The sequence below is a fragment of the Dermacentor andersoni genome, chromosome 1 (genome assembly GCF_023375885.2).
Source record: "Dermacentor andersoni chromosome 1, qqDerAnde1_hic_scaffold, whole genome shotgun sequence".
Taxonomy (NCBI): domain Eukaryota; kingdom Metazoa; phylum Arthropoda; class Arachnida; order Ixodida; family Ixodidae; genus Dermacentor; species Dermacentor andersoni.
Genome location: NC_092814.1, coordinates 252,403,095 through 252,424,771, shown reverse-complemented (window position 1 = coordinate 252,424,771; position 21,677 = coordinate 252,403,095). Strand labels below are relative to the sequence as shown.

Sequence of the window (21,677 nt, the reverse complement as noted above, 5' to 3'; positions counted from 1 at the left end):
CAACGTTGCACAAATACAGTAAATAGAACGAACTGGCCTGGCTCTATCAGTTGTAAGAGTTGGAGGACAATCCCACCGATGGCAACCAGTTGTAAGGTTTAGACGTTGTTGATGGGAGGAACTTCCCATCGCTGGCTACCACTTGTACGGGTTGTAGTCGGGCATGAAATATGTGGTAGCTGGCCGATGCCGTCGACCAATTCACCCACGCTTGGGACGTGGTTGTAGAGAGGAACTTGATCTCATCGAGAACTAGGAGTACGGGATTTAATCACAGTATTTACATTACGACAGGAGATACATTTCAACAGTCTAGCATGACTCCCAAACGGAGCCCGAAAGACAAAGCACACGATCACACATAGCAGCCGACAAACTGCAGCTTAAAAACACTCTGTCCTCCCTAGATCCCTAGGTGAGGGAAAACTGCCGTTCAGCCTCCGTCCAAAGTCGTCGTTGGAAGCGTAGTCGACCCGCCTTTGAGGAGGAGGGTTCATACACTCTCTTCCGCACTATGGTCTCACTGAACACACTGAGGTGAGCGGGTCCTCGTACACATGGGTTGACACGCTTGACATCAGCGAGCGCCTCTTGATTCCAGAGATGACTTCTCAGGTAGCCGCCGCGACTGTCAGCAGACTGTGACGAATTCCGGGGCCCGCGAAAACGCACAGCAAAACCCCTTTTTCCAGGAGTCCTCTTGCTCCAAGTAGACCGCGAAGGCGACAGCGAATCAAGTAACAATACTTGGTCCGCCGAACGTGGCTAGCCTCGCTGGCGTCGCCGAATCTCCGAAGGAGGCGCATGGTTGATTAACTTTGCTGTGGTCTCCAGTTCTCCGAAGGAGATGCATGGTCGGTTAACCTAGCTGGCGTCGCCGGTTCTCTGAATGAGGCGCATTGTTGCCTCCCCAAAGCGGCTCGTCGCAGAGGGCTGAGAACGGTTCGAAGGTCGCTTCTCCGAAGGACGCCACCCCCGCAGGCCGATCGTAACACAGTGTGTCTCCTAAACTCGTTCACATGTTGCTTATCTTCACTAAGAATTGCTGTTCAAAATTTTCTTCTTTAATCTTCTCTCGTTTTTCTTTCAGTCTTTTTTTCGTGTGTGAAAGGATTCCTGCAGTGGCACTGAAAAACTGCTGTGTTATAACGTACGATTACATTGCTCACAAAACTGTGGGTACTCAAATTGCCGCGATGCTAGGATCTGCGTGCTCTTGAAGCGTAGCGCTTCATTGCTGCTGGGGCTAGAAGACACTCCCAATAGGGCCAGTGAAAAACTGAAACATCGTCCGTTTAAGTAATTTCCTGACATCAACGTTTCAAAAGGCCACCGCTATCGAGCCATAGAAGCACCGTCTCAATTTCTCAGCGAACTTCTCTGCACAGCTCTCAATCAGCTAGATGGAAAGCCGTTCACCTTGAACAAGATCTTGGGACCATGGCCTCGCATATCGCAGCTACAAAAGGCCACAAAAGCGCTGCTGCGATATTTGAAAGATACCGGATTGAGTCAGCGTCTGTGATCCGGACTGAGTGACCGACTGATATCCACAGTGGACTTTCTCTTCTTTTAATCTTCCCGTTCCCCTTTCCCCAGTGTAGGGTAGCCAACCGGGCTCAGTCTTGGTTAACCTCCCTACCTTTCATTTATCATTTTTTCTCTCTCTCTCAGCGAACATTTGGTGGACCACCTCCCGGCACCCTTCACTGGTTATCCATTTAGACTTAAACTCCAACAACTTATTGTAACGGATGCCAGAAAATATTCACATTCCTTGAAGAGAATGTGCAAATCTTCAATGTTATTTAATAGTGAAGTTGCCCATTATTCAGTCCTAAAAATACTGCTCGTGTGGTACAATCACAGAAATAGGTGTATATGATCACGTATATAACCAAACGGATAGAAACACGTGCGTTTAATGGCCATAATTCTGCCTACACCAGAGAAATTATAAACGTTACTAAGCGAAGAAGAAATAAACAGCAGCTCTTAGCGCTTCTGAAAGCCACCTATATAGAAGCGCTTCCACTGGAGAGAGAGAGAAATTTATTGTTAAAACTGAGAGGTCGGATTTTGAGAGAGGTGTGCAAATCGCAATATCCTGCGATGTTCAGGTGATCGAGGCATAAAGCTGTCTCGTGGAGCACAGCGGACTGGAGCAAATTACTGTTGATTGTGGGAAGGAGGTAACCCATGTACAAAATTTCATCATTTTGTTCACTGTAGTTCCTACCAAATTTAAGTACTCAAAGTTGCGTCGCCTGTTATATACATAGCCTCTGTTTCGCCAGAAATACAACGTTACGTGTAATTGGTTACTGAAAAAAGTAATTGAATTACAGTGAGCGTTACCGACTCCACGAAGTAATCGTTAAACTACAAGATAACCAAAAAACGTAATTCATTACAAGTAATCAATTCCATGTAATTCGTTATGTACAAGTCTGTAAATGACCCAGACCCGCTCGTTCCGTAACGGCATGTATTGCATATTAGACTCAGTGGCTCCAAACGCTATTCACAAATAATTTCGTGACGATCACTCTTACGCTGGATATTGGTTTTGCAGCACGACTCTCGTTAGTAGCTCCAAAAGCGTTGGCGTACGCGACCGCCACCGGCGATTCAGTAATGTGGCCAGCGAACGGAGACGGGTGCCGCTTTCGCCTCTTTCGCTGCCACTGCGCCGCGCACGTAGTAGTAGAGTAGTAGTAGCGCGTAGCGCCACGCAGCGCGCGCGAGCCGCGGTAGGTCGCGCACTCATTCCGACAGGTGGCTTCAGCTGCTTTCTTTCTGGGCCGGCTGACAACAGTCAACACGCGCGTGCGACGGGAGACTCTCGGTGCGTGGACAGCGGAGCTCGCTACCCGCAACACGCCGGGCGGAAGCCATGAGCGGGGGCCCGCTGTTGCTCCTTGCAAGGGGCCGGACGGAAGCGCAGTCGGAAATGTACGGGCGCCAGGAAGCGGCCATGCCGGACTGGAAGCGGGAGCTGCTCCGCAAGAAGCGCACCATGCACAAGGCATTCCCCAGCTGGGCGGCGCTGGCGGCCGGCTCTGGTGGCGACCGGACCGTACAGAAGGCTGTTCACCTTGGCGACGCGGCGCGCGTTCCGGCCGGACTGGTTTGCCCGCAGTCGCCCCGCGGAGGTGGCCCCCCTAGCATGGGCGAAGACAAAGGCGGCCAGGCCGAACTGGAAAGTTCGGAGGACCACGAGTGGCAGTACGGCCCAGGCTTCGTGGACCGGCTGCGATGCAAGTTCCTCAGCCTAAGCTTACGCGAGCCCAGTGGCCTGCAGCAGCCACTGCGAGCGTACGCCAGCGTGGAAAACCTGTTGGAACCGAAATGCAGCGTCCGGCCTGCGTCGGCACCCAAGCCTGCGTTTCAGCGGGCCCGTAGCATGGAAACACTGTTAGATCCACTCATCAATGAGGACGTTGTCATCGTCGAGCGGAGTTCGACTGCAACCAGTGAGTTACCCCGAGCGGATATTGTCCGCACCTGCAAACGCATTTTTGAGGCCTCGGTTGACAACCGGCGGCCGCTCCGCCGGCGGCCACCAGTGTTGCGTGCACGCGCCCCCCTGCGTGCTGACAAGGAGAATAATCAGCCTTTGGCCAGGCCGCGGCCTGCCAGGCCCGTAGCTAACATCAAACCTTTGCGAAAACAGGACGAGCCGCCCCCAGCAAAGGAAGATGAGCCGCCGCTGAAAGCCCCCGTCACCGTTAGTCGTCCAGAACGTCGAGACGCTGCGCCGGGGCCCCTGTGGCCGCAGCTTCGGCAGGCTTCACCGACGGCCACCAGTGTGGTGTTTGACTTCCGGGGCAAGGACGTAAAGCCGCACGTGGCCGTGACCCGGGCACCCTGTGGCAGTCCGCTGGACTCTGACGAGCTGGACTCGTCCGATGAGCCACTTCCATTCCCGTCTGGCATCGTGTTCGTCGGCGAGAATGTAGTGGTCGGCGGCGGCGCCCTGCTCACCACCAGGAACAAGAAGGTAGGTAGGCCGCTGACCCCTCCGGGCCACAGCAGGGCACACCCCTCTTTCTCACTTGGCGCTTTTGGTACGACTCGCGCGGTGCTTGCACCACTAGTGTCAGACGGAAGAGCCCTCGGTGTCTGACCACAACTTCTGTCTGTGCACTCTTGAAGCAAGGCACTGCCCGTGCATACCTAGCGTTCACAGAGTTGGAAGATGCAACATCCCTAAGTCTTTCGTGCTTGGAATTTACTTGCTCAGCATCACTAATTGCAAAATGGCCGAAATTCTTCGCATGGTGTACTACAATTGTATGCAGCATAAAAAAATTGTTTGAAACATAATTCTGCCAAAAATTTGCCATTTGCACTAGTATAGTTCAATGACCTCACTCTGTTAGCTGCCACAATTGTGTAGGTGCACTATTTTGGTAGTTGAGTGCAGGCACACCAACGTTTGTAGATATTCCATATACGAAATACAGGTGCTGGCCGTGTTTTAAGCTGTATGTTCGTTTCATGAAAGAGCAAATGAGCCAGTGACTGATTTTTAACTGAAAGAACTTTGGTTAAATGCACGCCATTTAGTTGGAAAACACTTGCAGCAAGATGCCTCATGTTATTCCCCACACATACATCAGCAAATGAAAAGCACTTTCAGCTGCATTTGTTGCAAATATTTCGATCCAAATTTCCTTGTTTGCATGCGGTCTTGCTTGCAGCTGTGTTTTTACTCCTGCCCATACTCTTCTTGTATTTCACTATGCCAACATTCACCATTATGTTGGCAAATGTGTCAATACTCTTAGCATGTTTCATCAACTTGTCATTTGCACGGCCTCCAGTTCATCTGCAAGGCAACAAGATATTCTCATAAAACTGGCAGGGACACAACTACAAGGCAGACCCTGGAACATGATATGGGCATTGTTGGCCACATCTGTGTCTGTGTCTGTCTTGGTACACAGCTGAAATAACTTTTTATACAGATCGTTATCCTCGCAGACAACTTTCTGTGGCAATGGAGGAAAAGCTATGGGCGTATGGCTGCTGCACTAGTTAAGGTGCCAAGTAGTTCGGCAGCGTTGACAGTGCTTTTAGTTGCTCGGAACAGACATTGAATCAACGCAGCTTCCATGTGCAACGGTCTTGCGTTTGCCCAGATGCGGGAGGGAAAAGCCACAAAAGAAGTAAACTTTTACACTTGGAGGTGTCTTCTGTCTTAACTGTTGCTAATAACGTGCGTTTTCCCTTCCCCAGCTTAAACTAATGTGGATGAAAACACGGGACTCTTTTCAGGAGCGCTCTCACTTGTGCACGCTTTGCCTCCCTAGCTTTTCCTTAATTGCCGCAGAAAGTTGTCAGCAAATATAGATTTACACAAAATGCTGTGCTGTCATTGCTCTCAGTGCTGTGCATGTCTCCAGGCAGCACATGTCAAATGTATTTACTGGTTGTTAGATATGTTGCATCATTCTCATGTGTGTCTTGCCATGCAGTTACTTTCGTAGCATCACTGCCTTGACTGTTTAAGAGAGTATGTTCGTGTTCTTTTGTCAGCTGCTAACTATAGTTTCAGCACTTGCTCATTTGACCATATATTGTCAACAGAAGTTGCTGAATAGGTTATTTGAAAGATCTATATTGGATTGTGTAGTGTTCGCCTAAATCCACGGCATGGACCTCAATTTCTTAAATTACATTTTTATGCGTGTCTCAATGATGCTGCTGTGTGCATTAACTGTCTGAACTTCAAGTCCCCCAGCCACATTTGCAAGTACAGTTACGTTAACTTTTTCCTACCCACTTACAAGTGGTACAAAAAAAGTAGCAGCCAATGTACTTAATTATAATGATAAACCAGCAGCAATTTGACTCTCGTACTGGTGTCACACGACCACTTATGATTGCGATCAAGCCTGATCTGGATTGAAATTTTCGACTAGGATTGGCTCCCTCATGCAACTTGTGCAGAATAGCCAATCATGACGGAGAAATTCGATCTGGATCGGGCCTGATCGCGATCAAGTGCGCTGTGTGACACTTGTATTATATTGAAATACAGCAGTCATAAAATGTGTGCTTAACCGTTCACAACCTGAAGTAATGACCTTTGGAGCGTCTGTTTTCTTTTCGAAAAAAAAAAAAATGCATTGCTGGCAACATAGTGCAGCTGTCAAATAGCAATGCAGTCCAACTGTATATGTTTGATTTGTTTCCAAAAATAGTTATCTGATTCATAGTAGCACTGGAACACCTTAATGTGCAGACAAAACTTAGTAGTGCAGACAATAAAATCTCCAAGTTAAGATCGATAAACTTTTCATGTGCAATTTGATGCTAAAAATGCTCTAGTGACTGCATTCAGTTAGCAGAATTTGCCATGACTGATTTTATAACCCCCTAATCCTGTGGACAAAGATGTTCGCATTTTAGACTACTATAATTGTTTTGTACTGGAATAACTTTAAAAAAAAAAAGTGATCTCTTTTGAGTTATTCCTAATTAACACACACCTAATTAGCACACATGGTATACAAATGTGGTAGTCTGCAACTTTTTTTGGTTACATGCGTTTTTTTCATTGAAGAGCATTGATCAGCTGCTATAAGGAGCACATTGTGCACTTCATTTTATTTTGCAATGGTAGACCTCTCAGTCATTGTCCTTTGCTCCAAAAGAGAGGCAGTGCTTATAGATTTAATGTTTATAGTTCTTTTCTTTTAAAATTCGTTGTAGGTCATCACTGCATTGCTTGTGAACTCGTTAAGAACTCAAGGTGATCAAAATTCGGAACCCTCCACCATAGTGTCCTTCATATTTAACTATGCAGTTTTGGCACATTAAACACCACAATTTAATTTTATCCTTGCAGGTATTCATCGACTGCACACTTAGAGAATGTTGTGTCGTTGTTGGAAATCTGGAAGAAAAACAATTTGAGCAGTATTTGGTGAACAAGATCGTGCTTTAATATACATTAATTCAAGGGAAGTGAATAAGGGCAGTGTGGATGCTTTTGCTTTGTGTTGTAAATAGAGAAGATTTATTTATTCAGCAGAAGCACAAAAAAAGCATTAGATTCCACTTCCTATTGATTATACACTCCGCTCCTATGTACTTCTTAGACTTAAGAAGGCAGCATCAGAGGTGCAGTGAAAGGTACAGTCTTCCACATACTTATAGAATGCCAACAAATGGAACCATAGAGAAGAAAACATTTTCAAGGAATTTACAAATATTTCATTCCTTAGCATCTCTGTTTTCCTTACTCGTGAGCCATATTTTAATCCAATGGGCTGATACCATTCCTGCAAGATGTCACATTCAAAGGTGTCGTGTACAAAAACTAGTATTTTGTAAGGGCCACACTGCAGCTCCACCTTCCATGTAGAGTGAAGATGCTCTTTGGTGGCCCAAAACATGAGCAGCCTCTTGGTATGAAAATGACTCCTGCAGAAGCTGGAGTCATTTACAGAAGCGTATCGTTTGTCATACATACAGCCACGTTACACATATCTTTCAGAGAACACTTCACTGTTCATTAGACTTCACTTTTTCATCATCCTGGCTCTCTTTGGCCATACCTGTCCCTTGTGCTATAAAAACCTATATATATCATACAAAAATAGTGTGACACACTACATACAAAAGTGAGCAACCTGCATTTGATAGCGTCGTCTTAGAGTGTACATCGGCATATCTTTAAACTCTGGCTAAAGTTAGCCGAGACACTGTATGTGAAGCAAAGCTTTCATGGAGTTAAATTTGCCCATTTCATTCCTGTATCTTTGGCATAAAGGAGACTGGTGCGCACACATGTGCTCTCGTGCACCTGCGCTATGCAATGTGGCTCACACGGCAATCTCAGAGTTAGTAGGCATTAGCATGATAGAAGTATATGTGTGATTGTGGCCAAATGGCTAGAGCATTGGGTTGCTGTGCTGGGGGACCGAGGTTCGATCCCATTATCGGGCACATAATTCAATTGGTTTTTTTTCATTTGTGAACTATTCTGCAAGGCAGCAAAAGCAGCCTCTGGCATGGAGGGTTCACAAAGAAAGCTTCGCTTTAAAAATTATGTATTTGAGGGGGTTGGGGGGGGATTTATTTCTTTCAAGCACTGCAAACACGAAGTAATTTTTCTAGTCTTAAGCATGCACATAGCTAAAGGAACTATTCCTAAAACATTTGTAATCAGCCAAGCAATTCTCGATTTGTCAAACATTTAGGGTGAAAATTGATAAAATGTAGGAGCTTTAGAAAAAACTTTGAATATATGAAGTTTGCCTGACGCCTGGGAAGCTCTAGCTCAGGGCAAGTAAAAAAAATGAAATTATACAAACATTATTGTGATATGTCCAATAGCTGCTGAGAAAAATGGTCATGTACATGCCTTAAATATGCATAGGAAGTGCAAGACCTACCTGTCACTTTGAGTGCTCTTCTGAAGGCCTTTGCCATTCTTAGTGGCAACTCTGAAGCTGGCACATTAAAAGTACTTCTCTTTGTTTGCCATATGGGCGCATGCTCACTTGTACTAGAGTATCGGAATGCATACTATTCGAATGTATTTTCTGAAGCTCTAGTGGAGCTTCAAAATAACTTTCGTGGCCTTTCATATACAGCATGATTATTACACTGCATTTGTTGAAGTGTTCATCTAATCTATTTATTGCAGCTGAAGATACAGTTCAATGATAGTGCCTTGGTGACCATTGAATATGCTTCTGAAGAATGCCACAGTCCCCGAGGGAATGGTCATGACGTGGATGCACCCGCTGTCAATGGCAGGAATTGTGGTGAGTGGTTCAGTTGCTGGCACTTAATTTTAGCCTCTGCTTAGTCTGGGCAGCCTGGATATTTTTGATGCTTGAAGAGTACATTTGTGACGAAATGACTGGCTTCCAAATGAGGTCACTGCATTTTTTTAGAGCGCAGCTCTTAGGCGGCCATTCCTGCGGCGAGTGTCTGCGTAACCGAGCAAACAAGCACAGCGAAAGATGAGAGCAAACACGGTGCGTAGCAGGGGAGGAGAAAAATGGTGAGAGTGAAGAGGCGCGAGGAGAAAAGAGGAGAGGAGGGTGAAGCGGAACCATGAGGCAGAAAGTGGAGGAAGTTATGGTGAAAGGATGAGGAGGAACGCGGAGTGCCAGCGGTGACCAGGCATGTGGTCAGCATGGAAACAGTGCTTGCGTGGTCTTCGGACCCACTGCGCATGCACTACTTCGCCTGTGGCACCACCGCTGCTAAAAAGAATGCGGTCCACGCGAGCCAGACCTTCCTGTGTTCATGCTTTCTTCCTGTATAATGAGCGACACTATCGGTGGAAATACTTTGTCTGCTGCTGCTGCTAAACATGCTGCCTGAACAGAGGCTCAGAGCCGCCACCGTGAGCACACTGTCGTTCAGAATCAAATTCTTTACCACAGTGTATTGCGAATTCAAAACACTGGATTGTATCTTGCGCTTCACTGGCTGCTAAATTATCCAGAGGTAGGTATACCTAGTACAGGGCTCTTCAAAGGCAGATGAGGAAATTAAGGAAGCCTTAAGGGACATTAAAGAAAATTAAGCAACGCTGTATAGTAAATTGCACTTTTACAATAGGCAAAACGGACAATCTTGCTATGAGGTGAGGCTTGATAAGCCAGAGAAGGCACATAATCAAGATGGGTGGTGCCACTATCCAGAAGTTCCCACACCAGCTTGATGCAGTGAAATCATGGATTTTGACAGTACATCCTCAACTCTTAATTGTATCAATAAAGGGCTGCATTGCATTCGAACGAAATGACTCAATCTGACAAGCTTTGAGAACTTCTGTGCCAAGGTGGCTTAAGGGGGGAAGCGGGGATCAGATCAGGAGAAAAAAATTTTGAAATCTGTGACATCACCCGCCATGGTTGCTTAGTGGCTATGGTATTTGGCTGCTAAGCACAAGGTCGCGGGATCGAATCCCAGCCACGACAGCTGCATTTCAATGGAGGAGAAATGAGAAAACACCAGTGTACTTCGATGTAGGTACACGTTAAAGAACCTAGATGGTCCATATTTCTGGAGTCCCCCGCTACAATTTGCCTCCTAAACAGATCACACATTTGGTACGTAAAACCCCATATAATTTAATGTAATTTAAATCTGTGATGTCCCACTCATGTACTAAGGTTGAGGTTTTGGTGTGGAATTCAAACAAAAGGGGAAGGTTGACCTTTATGGTCTCTATAATGATCAACCTTTTTCTTCTGAATGAATAAAAATATAGTTCTGGAAGTATACTTAACTAGTCTAAACTGATTTAGTGCTCCTCTTAGTGTCCCTTTAAGGGAGCAAGGGTTGCTAAGCACCAAGTCATTGTAATTGGGAGCAAGACAAACACAGAAGCTGCTTACCTCAACCCTTGTCATTGCTCCTGATGCCAAAGGTAGAGAAATGGATCGCAGCAAAGCTCAGAGAAGCTAAAGTATGTCAAGTGGGACCTAACAGACCATTAATCTTTTAACCCCCAATGATGAGTCGCACTTGTTCAGCCTGATGTGCTGCTTCCACTGCCAAAGACTAGTTGCAATCAGCATTGATGGAACACTACCTTTAAGAGCAGCTTTTATTTATTTTAATTCTAACCTGAAACCAATCAATATATTTCGAGAATCAGAATGACAAAAAAATTAGGGAAATTTGCTAGGTTTTTCTGGGATTTGGGGGGTGAAAGGGCTAAGTTGGTGAATGCTGAAATGAACTAAGGAATTTTGTGAAGGTTGGCATGCTGTATATGCATGGTTGTGCTTAAAATAGAAAAAGGGGGTCACACTAAAGACAAATGAAAACATTTCATATTTGGAGGTGAGAAAATGACTGGCCTTACTCGGGAAGGCACAATTGGCCAATTGGTGCAGACATGGCTTGCATCACCATTGGCACCTCTTGGCACTCAGGTCTAACTGCAGGATCCAGTTTCAGCACACTAGGTGCCTTCACCCAAGGTGACAGGAGATGTGCACCAATCTTCTATTTTTAGAGGTCTGTAGTTGCACTGCTTGCACGACTTGCAAGACTCTCCAGCCGACTTTTCGAAACTACCACAGTCACAGCCCTGGAAAGTAGAGGAAATCCCTATAGACAGAGCTATGATATCAAGAATAATCACACTGCTGAGAAAACAGTATTGCTATTTCTGAGAAATAGTATGGCTTTAAGCCTCTGGAATTAAAAACTTCAGATCTATGTGGGTTTTAGTAGACATACATCAAGAACAGTGTCAGCGAAAAGCAAACCCTAAGGCTCATTGTAATTTTGAAATATAATGCATAGCTTCCTATAACTTTACTTAATTATGGGCCCATTCAATATCTGGCAAGTTACACTTTGGTGCCTGTAGTCTTCTGTCTGTGAAGATTCTTTGTAGGTATATTTACAAACAGCTTCAGGTGACAGTGAAGGGTGGTTCAACCAAGTGTTCCTGCTTGTGCTTGCAAGATTATTTACAGGTTTGCCGCTAAAGGCTTCAGGATATTGTCATTCACAAGGTTATTCAGTTCCAAAACAAGGTATACTGTGTTCTTTTAAAGTTTCAAATTGGTGCATCTTCTCATCTGCCTTTGGGAATTGTTTGAAAATCATTCACACATGTATAGCCCAGTTGGAAGACTGATCAGACGGAAGACAAATTTGTGCTGGAAGTGCTATTAAATGCAGACTCTGTAGGTAGGCCACTGGAGAACGCAAGCCTTCGTGACAAGATTGTTAGTTATGAAATGCTGAACATTGTACACCCCTATATGGATACCTCTGGCACCTGCTAGTGAGAGGTTTGGTAGTTTTTGTCCAGATGAGCGGAATAAAATGTGTTGCCAATTTTAAAGCAAGGAAAGGTGCCTCTGAGCCATTACGGTACCAACCAGGTGCCTTAAAGTTGTATGCGAAGAATGTTTGAATGTGTAGTGATTTGATGTTATTGTGAACTTTTTAGAAGGTAAATATTTCATAAAATCGCTCGTGCCTGGCCATTCTACAGTCAACCATTTTGTTCATCGCAAATCCAAAATCCACGAATAATTTATTCAGAAGCCACACTATGTGTGTTTCTTTTACTGAACAAAGGCACATAATACAACATGAATGCACTGCACTTTGACAGGCAGCAAATTGTGAAATTAAAGGGATCCTGAAGAGATTTTGACGATTTTGTGCAAACACATGGAGTCGTTAGGGTGGGTGCTTCAGATCATTAAGTGATGTATTTAAGCACTCTGCATAAAGCACGAAATTTATTATAAGGTTTTAAAAGTGTGCATCGCTACTGATCGCAGCAGCGCTGCTTTCCTGAGTTTACAGCTGCCCCCTTACAATTGACATAGTTTAGCCGAATTGATGTCAATTGGGTGAGCTATCCGATCAGCTACCCAGGTTGCTGCGTCATCGATACTTTTTCCAACTTTATGGTGAACAAATGTTTGTAATAGTTGGAATGTTGGTTAATTTGTTTCTAGAAAGAAAGTAACGGAGAATACACAACAGCAATTTATCACTACATTTAAGCACTTCTGGTACACAGCAAGTGTCGTCTGCTTGTGTTGCAAAGTTATCTGTGTTGACGCGAGCTGTGTGGTCAGTGTTGTTCTCGAGCTTTCTTTTTCCGCGCACCATGGACCGCCCTTGTTACATCGTGGGCTGCAAATCTAGTGATTGGTGACATGTCAAGCTGCGACATGTCCCTCTGCAAGGCAACGTGTGAGAGGAGTGGCTGCAGCACATCAGACTGTCTGTATCTGATTGGTGCCCGCACCTATGTGTTTGTGGCCGTCACTTCACGCCGGAGGATTACCACCACAATAGAGAGTTTTGGCGTGTCTGGTATTCGGGTAAACTCAAGCGCAGGCAAACTGTGCATTTTACCGGACGATTGGAGGTACAAAGGTGAATGGCCATCACGGTGCAGCCACCTGGTGGCACAGAGCCCAACCAGACAAATGCAGAGCTAATATAGCAGTAAGCAAGTGTATTATAATTTGCTGCTGGTGTAAAATTTCAGCAGGAGCATAATTGTGAACATTGTCGTTTTAAATGTTCAAAATGTTTTAGACTTGGTTACAGCAGTATTAGCTCTGCGTTTGGCTGGGTAACTCTTTCCATACCACGCCCATTCAGCATTGTTAGCCCCACTAGCTATGGTTTGAAACGCCGGTTTCAAGACTTTTCGTGCCACTCATGGACACACTGCGCTATGGGACGTGAAGGAGAGCTATTCTTTCGTTTCCTAAACAGCAGTGTGCACGTTTCAAAAGATCACAGATCTCGCAATTCCGCTGCGTTTGGGGCTGATTGTATCCAGGGGTCCAGCAGCATCGGTCTGAGGATGCTACCTTTTCGTCGGACTTTATGACTCTGAGACTGACGATGATAGAAGCCAGCCCGAAACATTGACGGCTGCAACCTGGAATGCCTGTTCAATGAAAAATTCTGTTGTTTTTGGAGATAGTGCCAATTAGACAGCAGTAGATTCTATCTCATAATTTTTGTTAAATTTTTTTCTTAGTAGATACAAGCGTGTCTTTACAAACTTTGTTCAATTATATCCCACAATCTTGATTTTGACAATTTATATCTTTTATGACCTACATCACACTAATAAAAATTTTATGGGTGAAGTGTGTTCACTCTGCCTTTTGTTTAAGTATTCCATAAAATATTGAGTGCATTAGTTCCTTCAGAAAAGAAAACCTGGCATAACCTACAGAAAACACCTGTTTTTCCCATGGTAGGGAAAGAGTTAAGCTCTGCGTCAACGGGTGGCTGCACCATGCAGGCCACTCGGGCTGCTCCTGTTTACGCTATAGCCCCTTCATCACAGCAGTAATAGTATGCAGGGACTTTAGTTTGCACCTCTGCCCATCCATGAAAGTGTCCAGCTTACCTGTGGTTACCAGAATGCCGGAAATGCTCAGCGCTGCGACTGAATGCTCGCAACATATGCTGCTTGGATAGCTCTTGCTGGGGATTGGTGGCTATGACGCTAGTGGAGAGGTTGGATAGGCTTTGCGCACTGGCTCTAAGACGATCGAAGTGGACACGACGTCTCATCATGACAGTCGGTGAAGGCGGAGCTTAGCCCCGGTCACTCGGCGAACGAGTTCAGGAGGCAAAGCATGGCCAGGGAGGGTGTAACTTGTAGTTTGTAGCTCTCTTAATATGAGACGCTTCACTTAAATTGGGGTGCGAATGTTTTACTGTAGCTGTGCCCTACGCATCTACAAAATTTGTTCGAACCATTTCAGGGACTTTAACGATAGGATCTTTTCTTGGGAATCATTATATTAGAGTGAAATTCAGGACTACCTTTACACTTGCAGAAAAACTGTGCACAACAGGGCAGGGTTACGAGTGCCACTGTATTAACTGCAAAACGAAAGTGGTTGCATTATACAATGCCTCACTTGCTCTCACGTAATTGATATTCAGCTCAGGTACTCCTCATGCAACATCAACTCTTGTGAGCGACAATAGGCAGCGACCAATAGAATGGCTGACTGGGTGAACAAAAATGTGTTTTCGCACAAAGTAAGTGTCCTGTCGAGTTTGGAAAAAAATTCTGGGAAGCCTACTTGCCTAAATTTGAAGGACAAATTGTCAGTCTATGCAAAAGATACAAACCTTAAGGTCAAAGCTGAAGGAACTAATTATCTTGTGCCCTCACAACTGTATTATGTGTATTTTGGTTATGGATCCACCAGGATGGCTGCACTCAAATTGGATCTAGCTCACCACTTGAGTCTGTGTATCTGCATAGTTGCCTTTTGTGCTTAAGCCACTGAAAGTCAGTGCTTACAGCAACCAGTGGTCACTTGAGAAATGTAAGCTATCTAGTGGAATCTTGTGCATACTGTTCTTGCAGCTAAGTCATCCATTCAACATGTTGTTCCATCTTCCTGCCTGCGTCATTGCAGGCTAAATGAATGCTTTCTCCAATGTGATAAAGAAAAGGCCATGTACACTAACAGAAAGAATATGGTCTGTGGAAAAATAGCACAAGAGGAACTGTGAGGCTCAATATTTAGTAACCATAAATGTCAACAGACAATGAAGCTAAGGGATGAATAGGGGAAAATGTTCATTTTAAGAATGTATGCATAATTAAGACAAATTAAAGTGGAATAAAACAATGTACTGACAATACCATGTGATCACCAGCTGTTTTTACCAATGGGCCATCAATATCGTGGGACCCACCTGCCACAGTGGTCCAGTGACTGGCGTGCCATTGGGCACGATTCCATGCCACTGCAGCCACATTCCGATGGGGGCCAAATGCGAAAATTGTGTCATGCTGTGGGTGTACATTAAAGAACTCCAAGCGGTGGAAATTAATCTGGAGCCCCCCCAGGGTGTCTATAGCATGCGAGCTTTGCTTTGATGTTAAACCCCATAACTAACAGGGTGGCTGCAATTTTTTTTTTCAGTAATGTCTCTGAGCTTTTCGTGCTCTTCGGAATTGAAGCCTAGACTAATCATCGTAAAGAAAAGTGTGATTATTGCAGACCGAAGCATTGAGGTTCATATCACTGTTGCTAGATCAATAGCTGTTCATCGCGCAAAAAAAAAAAAAAAACTTCACATTCCATCTTAGTGCTACACCTAAAAGACTTACACCTGACGTAGGATATGCTAGTTGTAGGATATGTCTATTTAATAAGTAAAGAAAATATTACACGAACTTTGGAACTACGTATATCAGTTCGAAACCAGCAAAGCGGTGCATGCCGCCAGTGGCGTAGCCAGAAATTTCGTTCAGGGGGAGGAGGGGTTCACATTGCAGCTTGGCCTCCTCCTTATAAAATTTTTCAAGGGATCAAATGCATGAATTATAACTGCATTGCCAGCACGAAAGATGCTGCAAACGAATTCTTGAACGCTACGCACTGTCAAGACAAGTGAAATGTGCATTTTCTAAATAAAAGAATTCACTCGTATGTCCCAAAACTTGTCCGAAATAACTGATATCAATGCTTCCATGTTTTTTATCTATTTAATAAGTAAATATCACACGAACTTTAGAACTATATCTGTGCGAAAGTAGCAAAGTAGTGCATGCCACTGATATGAAAAATGTAAAGGCCGTGATATGAACATGTTGGTAACAAATATTTTAATGAAACTTTGTCAGTCAAGAACCTTGTTTACATTTTTGTTCATACACAACGGCCAGCGAAAAATCTGAATGACGCTGTCCTTTGTTCCAGTGTATTGTTCAGGAGCCGCTGTCACCGGTCGTGTATTGTGATCAATTGCACCAAAATTATAGTCGTAACAGAGAGAGCATATAAAAAGCAGGAGTTCAGCAAAATATACAAAGGCAAGTCAAATGAAAGTGAGCCAATGCGAATATATGACAAACGGGGTACTTTTAAATAAAGTAGTCTCCTTGAGCATTTAGACATTTGTCCCACTGACTAAAGAGCCATGTGATTTCATCTCATCAAATTCCTTGGGTTATTGCTTCCAAAAGTGTGTAACTGACTCTTTCACATCATTGTCTGACACGAATCTGGTTCCCTTGAGCCGTTTTTTCAATTGCCCCAAAATGAAGTCGCAGGACGACAGGTCTGGGCTGTATGGCAGATGTTGCAGCGTTTCCCGCTTGAACTTTGCCAGTTTTGTATTGACCACATCGGCGATGTGGGCACGGGCATTGTCATGGAGCAAGATGACCCGATTTGTCAATTTTCCATGTCGTTTATTTTTTATTGTAACACCCAGCCGATCCAGCGTTTCACAATATCAAAAACGATTAATGGTCTCTCCAGGTTTAACAAATTCCATCAGGAATGGGCCCTGACAATTGAAATAAAAAAATAAAAAAATTAGACACCTTTTCGGTGGAAATGACGGCCTTTGCTTTCTTTGGGATTGATGAACTTGAGTGTTTCCACTAAGCTTTGCCGTCGTGTTTCAGGCTCGTAGTAGTGGCGCCATGATTCATTCCCGGTCACAATTGCAGGCAAGAAGTCATCACCCTCATTGTGATACCAGATCAGATAAGTCAAGTGAAGCCCCATAAGCCTTAGAGTTACCCCCTTAGAGTTACCCCCTTAGAGTTACCCCCTTAGAGTTACCCCCTTAGAGTTACCCCCTTAGAGTTACCCCCTTAGAGTTACCCCCTTAGAGTTACCCCCTTAGAGTTACCCCCTTAGAGTTACCCCCTTAGAGTTACCCCCTTAGAGTTACCCCCTTAGAGTTACCCCCTTAGAGTTACCCCCTTAGAGTTACCCCTTAGAGTTACCCCCTTAGAGTTACCCCTTAGAGTTACCCCCTTAGAGTTACCCCCTTGAAGTTACCCCCTTGAAGTTACCCCCTTAGAGTTACCCCCTTAGAGTTACCCCCTTAGAGTTACCCCCTTAGTTACCCCTGCTTAGTGCCCTACAAAACAGTAATAGCTGACCAGAATGCACTGTCTTGCTGTGCTTCTTCCTCTGCAGTCCATATCTTTGATGTTGTCCTCATAGGTAAATGCTTAGATAGCACGTCCTATTACACCCCCCACTTAACTGTAGCAGTGCCCCCTGATTTGCGGGATGTAGCACTGTGGGGTCACATAGCCATGCTTTGTGAAGGTCACAAGGTAATGCATTTCTTTGGTGCCTTAGAGTTACCAGGCATGGTTCTGAGGTAGAGCACTCTAGCGTATTAAAGAGATAGCTTTAAGGGCCCGGCCCCGTTGTGCAGTGAGTGTGCCATTCGCAGCGTTGAGTGTGAGCGAAACGTGTCTACCAATTGTGGTGCAGCGGCACCAGGAGGAAATAAAACAAACAAAACGGAAAGCTCACTTTCGTGCATAGCATTCGCCGCAAGTGTTTCCTGGTAAAGATTACGGCTGCATAAGCTGCAGTTGCCGGGAAGCATGAGACGCAGTCGGGGGGGCTCTTTAATGCTGCCAGTTCTACTCTGAAAGGTGCAGCTTAAGTGTCTTCCAAATTTTCGTTCAGGATTTGTGCGATACTGGCCATATAAGCTACTTAATACCAGAATGATGCGCCCTTAATAGCTGTTATCGTAAGAAAGTGTGGGAAAGTTGTTTACTGAAATTTGGTTTAATTGAAAAAGGTATACTTGAGGGGGAGCATGGCATGTGGGGAAACGAATGTAAAGACAAATGTGCATGGGAATTCCATAGATAAAGTATAAACATTGTGCAGAAGCATTGTAGGTTTAGCTTTGAAGATATGTACACTTGTGGTTTGTGCTGATCAAGATGAAAATGCAAGGAAGTTAAGATTTCTTCATCTCAGTCAAGAGTAGCGCAAGACTGAATAGTACTTGCCAATTATTGTGTTTTTGCGTGTCTTATGTCAATGTTGAGCATATATACTTCTCACTGTAGTTAACTTGTTGCTAGTTGGCAAGGTTTTTGGCGTATTTAGTTTTGTAACAAGCAAGTGCCATGGTATAAGTGCGACAACCCCACTCCAGTTGTGCTTTCCCTCTGCATTGTTAATGCAGTGATTGACTAATAAATATAGAAGAAAACAGGTTAGCTGTTGTGTAATTATCCACCAAGAAAAGATTAAATTTAAGTGTCCAGATAAAAATGAATATTTTCAGAAATTGGAGACTAGAAACTAAACGCTGCTCATATCCCAAGTGCAACCGTGGGACACCAGAAACCAACCGAGATAGCAAGTCAGTGAAGTGCTTACTAGACTACTGCAAGGATTATTGTGACAGCCAGACATGCATATGCTAATTTGTCGTTAGTGGCAAGTGGCTATTAGCTACTCATAGGGCCAAATGGAATTATACTATAAATTCATTTGAAGTGCTTTAACAGATGTGCAAGTGTGTGAGCTGCCCCGCTGAAATAGGACACTGAGTGCTGCTGCTCATTCTTAAGCAAATAAATATTGTATATGTGTGTCTAAGAAAACGGCAAAACAGTTCACCATGTGAAGACCAGGTACAGAATGCTGAAATAAGGAACTTTACACCTTCTCCTGTATGTCACTTCATTCATGAACAATGTTTGTCTGCATTGTTACAAAGCAGTCTAGCTGCATCTGGTTAACATTGAAGTGCTAAAGGCAATGCTGATGATGCTTTGCTCAGTGGCTATGCGTGCCCTTGCAGGAGGCTCCCTGGGAAGCTACACGCCAAGTGCATTGAGCAGTGGTGAGGGCTTCCAGCTGGGCCTGTGCCGACCGAGCCGGCCCCTGCCTGCTCCTGAGCCCCCTGCAGCCCCAGAGCCTGAGGAGACTCCAGCTGCCCCTGCCACAGCCTGGTCTTTGTCTACCACCAGTTCGGACTTGCTCTTTTAAGGCTTTGGCCCCCCTAGTCAGTGCGGCTTCTGTTTGCGCGTCCTTCGTGACTTGCGGGTTGCCTCTGCTGACTCACTAACAGCAGGGGCCTCTCGATCTGTTAAGAATCTCGCAGTGTGTGACGTAGTATCTGTGCAGCCACCTTGCTGCAATGATCAGTGTTTACTTTATCGCTCTTTTTTTTATTTACTTGACTGCTTACCGTTTGCAGGGCATCTTCCCATTGGCTATACTCAAGAATCTTAATAGACCACCAGCTGTGGTTTGCTATCTTCTGCCTTCCATATACTTTCTTTTCTTTAGTAAACTTCTTGCATTTCACCATTTTTACTTTTGTAGACATTTTTGTAGTCAAGGAAAGTTTACACAGTGTTTATGAACTTGTCGAACTCCAGTGATCAATGGCTGTTGCAAATTGTTGCTTGTAATATGGTGGTATTACAGTGCAAATGTAAATTTTTTGTGGGAGTGACACACTGCAAAGTCCATGTGCATGTTTCCTGTCCTGTAAAGCCAGTTTAATTTTATGGTCAGTTTGATTTAACTGATTATAGGGTTCAGCTAGCATCGTTTTTTTTTTAAATGATAAGTAGCTCAATGTTACTGTTATAATGTGCAATGTTCCAATGCTGCCAAAACTTAGCACAGTAAAGTTCCTGTGTTCAAGTGAGATGTTTGATTCTGTGCAGAAGAGGAAAACTTGGTGGGTGTTGGTTTTTACACAACTGGGTCTTTGATAATGTTACAATAGATCTGAAAAACACTAATTGTGAGAAAGCGTCTGGCGGATAATGTGTACAGCATGTGCCGTCAACTCTTAGGTGTTTGTCTGCTGTGGTGTAAAGGGCATGAGTACCATGTACGCTTGTGCTCAGGTCTTGTCTGCTATTTCCCATGTTGACAGTACTGGCTATTTATTTAGAAACAGTTTTGTCAGCAAAAGCTGTGAAGCTAATGCTAAAAGTTTAACTTCATTTCATTCCATGTCACTGATTCCTAAGGCTGCTTTGTGCCCACTTCACACTGCTATGAGGATGCGAAGGGGATACTATTATGCAATAATGCCTGAAACAAGTTAACTACAGAGTTACTGTAACTTAATAAGGTATAATGTCACTGAGTAGCATATGCTGCACTTCATAGTAAATTTTTCCAGCCATAAGCAATCCTTCGATGTTCAATTGATGGACATGCCTGCATTGGTGAAGCATAGCAAGTGATCAAAAATGGTGAGCTGCTTGCATTGAAGATTGCTATTAAAACTTTAGGTTGTGGTCAAAACAGAATGATTGGTAACATTGTGTATGGGTTTGAGGTAATGTAGAAAATGTTGTTATGGGTATTGAATTTTAACTGATGAATCTCATCTTTTGCTAATTGTTCGTGGATAAGAGCTCTGTGCATTTAAAAAAAATTATGGCAGGCATTTTACCAGATGTTATAGAAAGCATCTGCTGCAACTACTAATCTCAAACTAGGTCTGTCACTTTCTTGTGCTTAAGGCATGCAGCATTTTGTGATACATTGCCATCTGATGTTCTCACTGTGCAGGTCTTTTGCTCATGTTACACCAGGACAGACCAGAAAAATGTTTTTGATTGCTGTCGCCAAGTTTACATATGAAATGACAGCATTTTGTTATGCAAATACATTTCAGTAACCTAGTGGCTGCAGCGTGCTGGTTCACTTTTCTTTTAATCTAGTTTGCTGGTGACAATCCTCCAGGCACATTCCTTGAAAAGTAGCAGGTAAGAAAAGTGCATCTAGTGCTTTTTGGCATTACCTATAAATCATTTGCTTGCATTTTTGTTCAGCAGTTTATACATCACAGGAGACAGTTTGACTGCTAAGATATCAGCACTTGTTTCTAGCCTCGATAGCTTTGGTATACATACTAGATATTTTGACTGGGTAAACCAGGCTAATATTCAGAGTGCAGTAATATTGAGTATAAGGAATGTGCACAGCCATGTTGTGGTGTGTGGCCTTCAGTTATCCATGGTTCCATGCTACATCGACTGCCAAAGATTGCTTTAAGTATTTTAAATACCCACTTCGTACTAACTCTTTCTGCAGAGGGGCAATTGTGAATGTTTGTTGCTGTGGAGATATTGTTCTGCAATACAACTGCTACCTTTTTATGGCAAACTTTTGGCACAAATGTTTTCAGGATGAATAAATGGCATTTTGATGTCACTGCAGTGTTACTTTGATTTCATAGTCACTTGTTTGCTTCTTGTCAAGCTGCTAATTATTAGAAGCTCTTTGCAGTAGTAGTTTATCCAACCTGCACGAGATAATTGTGGTTGACATTATAGCGCTTCACTGTGTAGCCCTCCACTGATTCTTACAATCAATAGGTTCAAATTTGCATTGTAGCTGGCAGTC

General features: G+C 44.1%; 1 protein-coding gene and 1 long non-coding RNA gene across 6 annotated transcripts in view; one reads left to right on the top strand and one right to left on the bottom strand.

Moving 5' to 3' along the window:
- The first annotated feature begins 2,642 nt into the window (after positions 1-2,642).
- On the top strand, positions 2,643-21,485 carry LOC126548453 (uncharacterized). The gene is made up of 3 exons (XM_050196641.3): positions 2,643-4,003; positions 8,666-8,786; positions 19,102-21,485. Exons 1-3 carry the CDS (start codon positions 2,897-2,899, stop codon positions 19,287-19,289), a joined length of 1,416 nt encoding a protein of 471 aa, XP_050052598.1. The 5' UTR covers positions 2,643-2,896; the 3' UTR covers positions 19,290-21,485.
- LOC129381101 (uncharacterized) overlaps positions 8,793-21,677 on the bottom strand; it is a 34,968-nt gene continuing 22,083 nt past the window's right edge. For all 5 annotated transcript variants that reach the window (XR_011890016.1, XR_008609332.2, XR_008609330.2 and 2 more), the window contains 2 exons: positions 10,850-11,077; positions 8,793-8,955 (listed from right to left, as the gene is read on the bottom strand). This is a non-coding gene — a long non-coding RNA (uncharacterized lncRNA). The remainder of the gene's footprint in view (positions 8,956-10,849; positions 11,078-21,677) is intronic.

Coding starts and splice junctions, on each gene's coding strand:
- LOC126548453 (XM_050196641.3), top strand. CDS start 2,897: ATGAGCGGGGGCCCGCTGTTGCTCCTTGCAAGGGGCCGGACGGAAGCG. Junction 4,004..8,665: donor TCACCACCAGGAACAAGAAG/GTAGGTAGGCCG, acceptor TATTTATTGCAG/CTGAAGATACAGTTCAATGA. Junction 8,787..19,101: donor TGTCAATGGCAGGAATTGTG/GTGAGTGGTTCA, acceptor GTGCCCTTGCAG/GAGGCTCCCTGGGAAGCTAC.